Source organism: Montipora foliosa, chromosome 1 (genome assembly GCF_036669935.1).
Source record: "Montipora foliosa isolate CH-2021 chromosome 1, ASM3666993v2, whole genome shotgun sequence".
NCBI classification, from domain to species: Eukaryota; Metazoa; Cnidaria; class Anthozoa; order Scleractinia; family Acroporidae; genus Montipora; species Montipora foliosa.
This window is the reverse complement of record NC_090869.1, coordinates 8,393,943-8,405,244: the sequence shown is the minus strand read 5'-3', so window position 1 is coordinate 8,405,244 and position 11,302 is coordinate 8,393,943. Positions and strand designations below refer to the sequence as shown.

General features: G+C 39.6%; 1 protein-coding gene across 1 annotated transcript; it reads left to right on the top strand.

Moving 5' to 3' along the window:
• Positions 1–1,194: 1,194 nt before the first annotated feature.
• On the top strand, positions 1,195–9,573 carry LOC137974651 (hepatocyte growth factor activator-like). The gene is made up of 5 exons (XM_068821573.1): positions 1,195–1,332; positions 3,201–3,368; positions 7,466–7,588; positions 8,560–8,621; positions 9,380–9,573. Exons 1-4 carry the CDS (start codon positions 1,281–1,283, stop codon positions 8,592–8,594), a joined length of 378 nt encoding a protein of 125 aa, XP_068677674.1. The 5' UTR covers positions 1,195–1,280; the 3' UTR covers positions 8,595–8,621; positions 9,380–9,573.
• The last annotated feature ends 1,729 nt before the right edge of the window (positions 9,574–11,302 follow it).

Here is an 11,302-nt window from a genome sequence, read left to right as displayed (position 1 = left end):
GCTGAGAAAACCTGGTTGTGGTCATCGTTATTTAAGGTTTTCCATCTGCATGGCATAGTTTACATACCAGACGGGTTGTTTTAGCACCACTTTGAGTGGCAGCTTCACAAGCCACACATGTGGTAAGCTGGGCTGGGAACAGCAAGGCAAGCGCGTGGGAAGGTGGATCACATTAAGTGATCGGTGTGCCACTTAAAGGGGTGCTAAAAACACCCCCCTGTTATGTTAGCTACGCCATGCTGATGATGCCCAAAAGGACGAAACAGCTGCCCATGGCTGCTAATTGACCGGGTGAAATGGTTGTGCGCATGCGTGATGTGTTGGCCACACCGGGTTTGTGTTAGCGTGTGTCACCTTGCTTTTATTGTTGTTCTATACTTTAGGCCGTAAACTTGTTTTCCACTCTCAAAATTACCTCCAGAACCTATCTTTAGCGAAGAATAAGTTTTAGAATGATGTTCTTGTCTTCTGAGAGGAGAATTCTGGGAAGTTGAGAGCCCTCGACAGTGTCTGAGAGGGATAGTGGTGCAGTTTCACTGAATGACCACCTACTAGCCGTTGATTGACCGACCATTTTGGAAACTGAACCATTTCCATTTCTCCAAATCAAAAAGTATCCTCTCAGAAGACAAGAACATCATTCTAAAAGCTTATTATAAGCCAAAAATAGTTGCCTGTTAAGTGTGGTCTGAGCAAGGGGACGTGTTTAAGCATGTGTATGTTTGAAATATTGCTGGAGATTCCGATCTTGACACTTTAGTGTACTGATCAACCGAGAGATTTGAAGAACGCCCTGGAACGCTCAGATAAATTATTTCAGATGAAATCTTTGGCTCACGAAATAATTTTTCTTGCAAACAATACGCATTTTTCTTACAAAAAGAGCTAAGCACTGGATTCCTGGAAACACGAACACTTTCTTAATTATGTAACTGAATCATTTGCATGTCCAAAATATGTCATTGATTGCACTCTATTTTGCTTTGCTGGCCTCCACATGAATTTTTATGGAAAGAAGAGCTGGTTCTAAAATTCTTGGATTGATTTGCTTTTAAACGATTGTGGGTGTCTTTGGTGAAACAATTATTTTGATTAAGAAAATCCGATTATTTGCATAGCTAAACGCACTCAAAACTGAGTGTTGCCAACCAAGGCATTTTCTTGGAGTTTGTTTAGCACCTGTAATTACGATACTTGAAAACTAGGAAACTCATAAATGCTTATTTCACACCTCATAGCAAGCCGAAGCCTTCATCAACCTTTGATCACTAAATATCAGCATGTTATTAATATACACTTTGCTGGTTTTCAGTACCGTCAATTTAATTGCTGGTAAGTAATAAAAAGTAGTATCATGAGAAATTCAGATATTGAAGTTGCGGGTACGTAACGGTCTTCTAAGCAGACTTTCATAGCAGTTAATCTAAAGTTTAGCATTTGAGAAGAAATATGCATGTGTATTTCTCTCAATGCCTGTTTTTATACTGCAGACGCATAATCCGTCCAGGCGAATTATGCGTCTCTCATGTTATCTGTCTAGTGTAAAGGCGGGACGATCTATATGAGATGCATAATTCGTCTGGGACGAGCTTGGGCAAACATTTTTTCTGCGTCTGTTAAATTCTTTTAGTATAAAGACGGGAACAAGACGCATAATTCGTCTGGACAAACTATCTAGTTTAGTGCGTCTTCGAAGACGCACTAAAGTGGATACTTCGTCCAGACCCACAATGCGTCTTGCGCCCGTCTTTATACTAGACGAATTTAACAGACCCAGAAAAAATGTTTGCCCAAGTTCGTCCCAGACGAATTATGCGTCTTTAGCATAAAAATGGCCAATGATTTCCAAAAAATCAACCATGTCCACACCAAAATTTGGTTTTATCAACGGAGTTGATAATGTAAATTGGCCACCGTACAGAGATTCTAAAAGCTGACGTTTCGAGCGTTAGCCCTTCGTCAGAGCGAATCGAGGGATTATGGGTTACGTGTAGTGTTTATAGTAGAGTAGGAGCTACGCTATTGGTGGTAACATGGCTACGTGAAAAATAGGAATATATTAGTTAAATGAAAAGCGTTCGTTAATACCGTGAGGATTAAGGGTGCCAATTTGAAAGATGAATTTTTGTTCCAGATTCTTGCGGCTTTCCGTCGTACCTAGATGTAGGGAAAGGCCGCAGATAGCCATGTGTTTTTTGGAGTGGTTAGGCAGACTAAAATGGCGAGCGACTGGCTTGGATGCATCCTTATCATTCTTCTCAACATCGCGAAGGTGTTCGCGGAATCTAGTCGTCTACCTGTCTCACCAATGTATAATTTATTACATAACGTACAGGTTATGCAATAAATGACATTTGCGGAGGTACATGTGAAACGATCGGTGATCGTAACAGATCGCTTAGGTCCCGATATCTTGCTAGTGTTAACAATGAAAAGACAAGTTTTGCATCGTGAGCGCGCGCACTTGAAAGTGCCGGGTTGCTCGTTAGTTTTGAGCGCGCTTCTAACTAAAAAGTTGCCTACGTTTTTGTCGCGTTTGAATGAAATAAGTGGAGGTTGCGAAAAGATTCTACCAGTCTCGGGATCATTTTGGAGTAATTTAAAATTACTAAGAATGATGCTTTTGACTGCGTGATTATGAAGATGGAAAGTGAGGGTGAATGGAATTCTGTCATTCTTATCTTTTTGTGACGTTTGTAGTGATGACTGTCGATCAAATTGTTGGGCGCGATGATGGCCCGCTTTGACCACAGAGACAGGATAGCCACGTTTTTCGAAGAACTGGCACATCTCCTCTGATTTGCATTTAACTAATATATTCCTATTTTTCACGTAGCCATGTTACCACCAATAGCGTAGCTCCTACTCTCATGATAAAAACTACACGTAACCCATAATCCCTCGATTCGCTCTGACGAAGGGCTAACGCTCGAAACGTCAGCTTTTAGAATCTCTGTACGGTGGCCAATTTACATTATCAACTCCGTTGATAAAAACAAATTTTTGTATACTACTTCCCCACCGACGCAGCACCACAGTTTCTTTAGAAACTACCCCTTCATTCATGTCCACACAAGGTGAATTATTGAGGCGACTTGTCTCCGCGATGTGTCGCAGCAACTTGTTGCCTTGTGTGTCCCAGCCTTTATATTTTCAGAAGAGACAAAAGCTGTAATTGAACTATTCCATTGCTCTGTTAGTTGACAGTAATTGTCCTCCTGGAAAGAAGACTACCGACCGAATGGGGCGTTGCTGTGTTTTTCCTTTCATCTATTGGGGAAAAAGGCATTACTCGTGCATCACCGGTTTGGACCAACAGCCCTGGTGTTTACTTCATAAATACTTCGCTTTTGAATGGGCCTATTGTGGTAAGAAAAGAAATTATTGATATTTAACTACGTGGAACCTTTATAAAATCCGGCAAAATTACGAAAGGTTGGTTGTTTTAAGTTTTATAATTTCATTTGACGAGTTAGAGCAAACTCTCTTGTGTGTAAGAAGGCCCCAAATTCTGTACACCCTGCGTGCGCCAATAATTGAGCCCCTCAGTCTTGTTCGATCTTTGTTGATGACGGTATTCAGCTGCTGAAGCGAAAAAACTCTGGCCGCAAACATATTTGCCATAAATGAATCTTTTAATGCCATTGTCCTCTTCTCCATTATCTAATTCTTCATAAAAACCCATTCCATGGTTTTCGAAAACATTCTCTCAAATTCATTGTTAATCCATTTTTGTATCTGCGTTACATGCTCTGCGCACTTAAATCATTGTGACATCAATGTATTAAATACGGTCTGATATTTTCGTAATTAGTATATATTCTATCCCCTTCGAAAACAAACCATAACGTTTTGCAGGCAATTAATTCGATGTTTTTTTTTTTTACTTCCCATAGGGCGATAAGAGTGATAAGATAATAAGAAAAGTTTTGATAAATGATTACGCAGAGGGAGGAATAAAAATGGTTGAAATAGTTTGTCTTAATAAGTCCTTAATAAAGGAGAAGTGTCACGCTATTTAAGTCAAATTTCAAAACACTAAAAGACGGTCGTTGGATCAATGAAAACCACAAAATAATGCTGTAGTTTTGTTGCCATTGACCATTGAAGTGCACTGAAACTATTCTTTGTTGCTTGCAGTCAAGGATGGAGAGGATAGGAATGGATTGAAACTTGAAAAACATGCAGGCCAGTTCTTTCACGTTTGGAGACTGTGTCTTCTGAAAGACACCAAAAATTAAATACGAATAGCTCTACCATGAATATACCTTATATCTTGTCAGTGGGTTGTCAGGAATGTTTGTACGTGTGGGCTCAAGTACCAATTTAGATTTTAACCTATTCTTGACCTAAAAACAGAAAATTAAGCGTGACAGGCCCCTTTAAGAGCCACCTGGATTAGAAAGTATCTAGATTTTAACCGTGGAAGCTGGAAAGCCTTCTGCCAATTTGAACGCCAATAGTACGGAACACTTCCAACAGTACGGGAGAGACTTGATACTAATTGGTGCAATCCATGATATAACACGAAGCCTGGTGTCATTCTATGGTTAATTTACTTACGTGCCTTAAAGAAATGTATTTAAATGGGTTTGGGAGAAAAAAAAAATAGATTGAACATGATTGTGGGCTGTTCGACTCGTAATGGCTCCTTCCGTACGATTTTATAAAATTGCCAAAAAACTGGCTAATATAGATTTTTGCCAATTTTTTTACTACTCCACGAAGACACCATTCTCAACAAAAACATGAGGGTCACTGTACTCGTTCAGGAGAAAATAGCCATTTCTTGACGGATTAAGCTTGACGTCAACGAAAATCCGTCATTTTATTAATGTACCTGCGCTACTGCGCGTGCCAATGACGCAAGAAATTATGCGCAGTAGGGTTGGGCAATGCAAAACCAGGGAATCACCTTGAGCGACTATAGACCGTATTCATAAATGGCGGCCATTTATAATTCTTTTGTCGAAGTGCAAATTAGCCTACCAAGCCTCGATACCATACAGTGAATTGAAAAGAAATCTTGCTCTAAAATGAGGCTTAGTAGGCTAATTTGCACGTGGACAAAAGAATTATAAATGTGACCGCCAAAGTTTTCGTCGAGTTTTGCGAATTCCCTTGTAGTTGATAGTGAATGAAGTAAATGGAAGAACCCAGGGAGGACCAGCCAAATTTTTCTCCTGGAAATGGCTTTTTAGCAGAGTCGGGGGCAACGAAAACGAAGCACAACAGGCCCGTTCCACACAAAAAATGCACAAAATTGTATTTGAAAGGCACTCAACAAGAGCGAAAAAGGCCGCAAGTTGGCCTGTGGCAATTTTCAAAGGCAAATTTTTTTTTTGTTATCGTTGTTTTTTGTTACATTTGTTCAACCTGCTGAAAACAAATTAATTACCGTAATCAACAAAACAATTTCGGAAAAGCGCGGAAAATATTAAAAAGACATAGCTACACTGAAACATGTTAAAAAACATCAGTCGTGCATTAGCTATCAACTTAACGGTATTACCGGATTTCCTTTGTGAATTTAGCTTGGTGTCCGTCTTCAGGAACTTAATGTGAACTGGGCATCATTCTGAACAATCCAAACCCTTTGTTTACTTGGGCATTTTGACTTTGTTTGTCTGCATTTTCTTCGAGTGTGATGTTTTCTTTAACCCTTTGATTACTATCTGGCAAAATACGTCCAGCTTTATCCACGGTCCCATCTACCCCTTGTGACGTCATCACTTTTAACGGTCAGGAACAGCTTTGTCCACTAACTTGTGCAGGGAGAAGAGATCTTTCAAACTATACCAGAATGAGCACAATTCAGTCAAGGAAACTGGAGAAACGGCCAAAAAAACCATGTAACACTGACCTGAAAATCTCCATGAAAAGCTTGCTCCATTACCCACCTACCTTTCTAAGCACCTAATTCTAAGATGATGGAAGGTTTCTCAGAAACTCTTCCCACCAAAATAAAGCCTACCAAATGCCCAGCAATTTAAAAAAATGAGGCAAAGAAAGCGAAAAGAGAGGGAAGGAGAGAAAGCGAAAAGTGAAAGTCGAAAGTGTTGTGCTACTTTTCAACCCAAAAACTGTTGTCGAAATTTTGTTTTCTGCGCATGCCCGAACTTTCCAAGCGCTTATTTTGCACCTGGCTGAAAAGGCCGCGGAGTGTACAACCTGGAAACGGGTTTGTAGGGAGATTTAGCTCTTAAACAGCACGACAGTGACCAAAAAACCCCTCAACTAGCTTCAAAACGTGTTTTCGGCCAAATCTCTAGTAGTTAAAGGGTTAACTGAAGAAGAGAATCTTTCGTTTTCAACATTTAGAAAAAACAGACGAATCGTTCTCGGTCAGTGAAGGGAGTTTGAGCACCCGCGTTTTTGAGACGCGGACGGCAACCGGAAGTGAAAATCTGGGAGACACCACTGTCCTGGATGGCGAAATGTTCTCTTCCGGTTGCCGTTCGCGTCTCAAAAACGCGCGTGCTAAAGCTCTCTGCCAATAGGATATTTTGTTTTCCCACACCGTGCGTTGTGAGAACTTTGTAGTCAATCTCAAATAAAACATGTCTATCGCCCAAGTTATTGTCACTGTTATAAAAAAATTGGTTCATGGTTTTAGCTGTGCGTCTCAATGCACTTTGGAGATAGCTAAGCACTCAAGAAGCTAGAGTCTATTGGGGAACAAAGTATTACTCGTGCACCACCGCTTCTGACCCACAGCCCTGGTGTTCATTTGATGAACACTTCGCCTTGGATTGGGTCTATTGTAGTATGAAAAGAAATTATTAATATGTAGGTATGTGGATCCCTTGTAAAATCAGGCAAAATTACGGAAATGTTGGTGTTGTTTAATTCGCGTTAAATGATCTGCATACATGAACTTACATCTTTGTGACTTCTTGGATATCAAGACTGGGAGGTATACAATCTTGTTCTAATTTTTCCCTTGGTATTAGGTGACGCAGGTTGAATTTACCGTAGACTTATGGAAAGGACAAACAAGTTATAACCAGCGAAACAAACTTTTACCAAATTGAAGAGAGTCTATATCGTGGATATAGTGATTTTTTTAGGCACCCCATATTACAGAAAACTTTAGTATATACTAAAACGATGGATAGCGTTGAACGCGCGCGCTGATTGGCTACTCAAACTCCGGATATCCTTTTAACCAGCGAGCAATTCGCGTGGAATTTGCGCCTGAAAATGTTGTAATCTTTGCAGGAATAAATGAGTTAAAACCATCTTTTTGTGCTATATTATCTCACCGTTTTAGTATATACTATTCACCTCAGTGTCGCTGGCTAGTGCCGGTGGATATTTACCTCGCCGCTTCGCGCCACGGTAATTATCCACCACTAGCCACCTCCACTTTGGTGAATAGTTGCTAATTATTACATTTTATGTTCAGGTAAAGGTTTACATTTGCAAGAAAACAGCGTACAATAAAAAAAATCGATTTTTTTAGTTGACGAATGTGCCAGTTCACCATGCAAGAATGGAGCGAGCTGCAAGACCACCAATGATACAGAGGTCGGTTACAGTTGCCAGCCGTGTCTTGAAGGATGGCAAGGACAAAACTGCGATGAAGGTACTTTTTATCAGATTTTCAGCATTTTCATTGGCTCGACGGAAACAGGCTATCAGTTCATATACTTGCTGTACCTAATATGGTCACAGGAACGCGTGTTGAAAGGTAGTATGGCGGCAAAGAATGACAGAGACTGAGTAATTAGGACTATCGATGAGGCATTCTGCTAAATGTGTTACGAACTCCACTGGTGGGCCCTGGAATGACTTTTTCTCGGTAGATACGTATACATCCTGGGAGGTCACTGACAAAACCCGAAAGGATTTCAATCTTACTCGCAAAATACCAATACCTTAGAAACAAAAGATTAAAGTCTTGCATTAAGGTCCAGGTAAATCAAGATCGGCCAGTTTTAATATTTAAGCGATATATATTCCTAGGGCCTGTGGTTCGATATATGTTGCCCGTAAATTCCGTTCTTTTCTTTTTAGGAGCCCAAATTAAAGGGGGTCTGTTACGCAAAAAGATTTTATTTCATGGCACTCAAAATGCCCAAAAAGTAGAATGAAAAATTGCAATAACCACTTAAAACTTCGGAACAACATAAAAGAAGTACAGCAATAGGAAAGAGAAGTACGAATGGACACAAATGGACATCTAGTATTGAAACGGATTCACGCATTTGGGTAATCTTGAAAAAGGTCGATCCGACGTTTTTTTCAAAATTATGGCAAATCACCTGGATAAAGGTAGTTTTTGCTCAGAATCACCTTCCTTGTGATATAACGATAATTTTACAAGTAAAGAAATTCCGCATTACCATTTTCGAGTTTTAAACTCGTGATCAACTATAAAGAATTCCCCTAAACACCCTAAAATAGGTGACACAGCCTCTTTAAGCCTAGAGAAAAATTAGAGGCAGGTTAGAATTACTTTTGGTTATCATACATGGATATCAATTGACTTATTATACAAAACTAAATAATGCCTTGAAAAGAACTGTGTTGAGTTGAGCATTTTTATCGTTGTAGTGTCATACGGTAGTGGCGAAGGCATAGGACTATAGATCTGCAGGGTGCGAGTTCGAGTACAAGTAAGTGCATAGTAAAGTTCTTTGTTCCCCTCCTATGTTGTAATGTTGAGACTGAATGGATAAATGTATGAATATAGAACCTATAAGATGATACAAAACATTTAGAGGATGTGTTGAGGTGCGTAAGACAGAGTTTGAGGCCGAAGGTATATGTGTTTTCACATATATACGCGACTCACCCCGGTTGCTGCACCGGAGGGAAAAGTTCGTTTCGGCGCGAAATCTCGCTCACGACCACTCGTTCCGGTGAACTGGAACGGGTAACGCATGCGTGCTTTTCCTCAGTAAATCCATATATTTGCAGTTTGGATTCATGTCTGTATTTTATCAACATTTGGTGTCCCTTCATGTAAACACGATACGAATTCACCGTGTTATCATGTAAAGCGGTAAGAAATCACCAAGTCACCCCAGTGTGAAATTCGCGCCGGTGCCTTTAACCCTTTGACGTCCAAACCGGCCTAAACCGGTCAGACTTAGTATTTTACTCTGTCTAACGCCAGACGAATTTACTCGTCAATGGGGAACCCCTGGGAGCCAATGGGTTAATGAAATTGCATGAAGAGTTAAATCAAAGGATATTACTGCATCGTTTCTTTGCTGCAAACACATTCTTCCATCTATTAAGAGACTGTAGATTGCTTTCTCTCAATGACTACGATTGTTTAATTCGCGATCCGTGGTAGATTGCATGTTTGTGAAGAGGTGTTTCCACCATGTTGACTTCAATTTTGTTTCTTTGTTATGGTTATTGGCAGTTGAGCAAAAGAAAGCAAGGGGAATAATCTTGAACGGATGGGATGAAAGAGAAGAAGGATCCTAAATGGAGTAATTATAACAAGCCAGTGATAAACAATAACAACAATTATGATTTTCGGAAAACTTGCATGGCAATGAAATAATCAAGTGAGCTTTAATTAAGGGTGAATAATAAAGAGCCAAATAAAACTTTGCAAGATATTGGTAATTATTTGTATTCTAACAACAGAAATGTCTACCGCTATTGCAGCATTAACGGTTGGCTTAAACCAGCGTCCGCTGTTTATATCGTAAATAAAGAAAGAGGCTATGATGCTGTCATATCTTGTTAATTATTATTTTACGAGCCCCAGAAGAATCATGGGTAAATTGTGACCATGTGCTTGGTCTGTGCTGGTTTTCCGCCATGTTATTAAATGTTGAGTCTTAAGACTGAACCATTCCTCTGTTATTTGATACCCCTACACAACAGATGCATTACCTAGCGAAAAGCGCGTCTACTCTAAAATAAATGCGCACTTGAGAAGTGGGATCAAGATGAGATGTCCGGAGCAGGCGGGATGACGTGAGTAAAGAATAATTAGTGGCGGGAAGCGGGATTAGAAAGTCCTATATTTAAGACCCTCCATATAGCACGGCCGGGTTAGCTTTGGTTATTTTTGGCCATTTTGCGATTGGCGTTTAAACGAAAATAACAACAAACAAGTCAGAAAAAAGCAGCGTTTCAGTGACATTCTATTTGCCACAGAAGAAGAGAGATCAGCGGTATTCGAACAATACATCAAAAAATGTGCTATTTTAAGCGACAAGAAAAGTGTTTGAAATACTATGGGCGTTAAATTTAAAAAGGTTCGTTACAAATGACTTTTAAATCTTTTTTCTTTATAATCTTTGATAAAATCAAGGGTTCTGTAAGGTATCCTTTCAGAAAACGTTGGACAAGAAAATTGAATATACTTTATTGGGTATATACGTGGAGATTTTCCAGAATCTTCAGAAACCCAGACATTTACAAATCGGGCGATTTCCGGAAATATCTCGTGCAACGCGATTAGGGCTCGGGAGATTGTCGGAGTAGATTCGGAAACGACGATACGTCAAAAATGCAAGGAATTGGAAGCATGTCGGTAGGTTTCAATAAGCGTTGCGAAGTGTCTCCTTACTTTCTCGGAATGCAGACAATTGACGTTATAAAGTTTCCCCCAAATGCTGCTCGAGCTCCTCAAGTAAGGATAAAGGGCTGCATATACCCTGACCTAAAAATAATATGTTTTTGTGTTGGATATCGCATCTAATTAGTTGCACTTATGGACATAAGTGGCGACGAAACGAAAGCATCTAAAGAAGTTAAATCATGGTCGTTTTGTCGAAATCATCAAATAATTTTTTGTGTTCGTAAAGCTAAATATAGTTAGTAACGCTATTATTTTCGAAATACACGGTAGTCGAGTGGTTTTGTAGTTAAAGAATGGGGAAAACCATTTTGAAAATTGTCGAGGATCGTTAAGGTTTGGAACGTTCTCGTCGTCAGCAGACATATTCGTTTATTTTCCAAATTAACGTAAATAGTGCGTAATAACTTCTGACAAAACTCACGACAAGTTGGGCAAAACTGAGCTAGTGTATTACAGGAATCGGAATTTGACGAAATCTAAACGACAAACTTCGAGAATATTTTAAAATTTTCGCGTGATTTGGAAGACGACAGTTACAACTGTCGCTGGTGGGATAATGTCCGGTAACATCTCTGATATGGCTTCCGTCTAGGAGAGTGCTCTTCACGCCCAAAATAGTTGAATGTTGGCTATGGTAACAATTTTTTTAATGTATTCTTAACATTCTGAACGCTTTTAGCGTCATATGGTCAAGAAATGAAAAATATTTAATCCAAGAATTAGGAAACGCTATCTTCCATCTAAGAT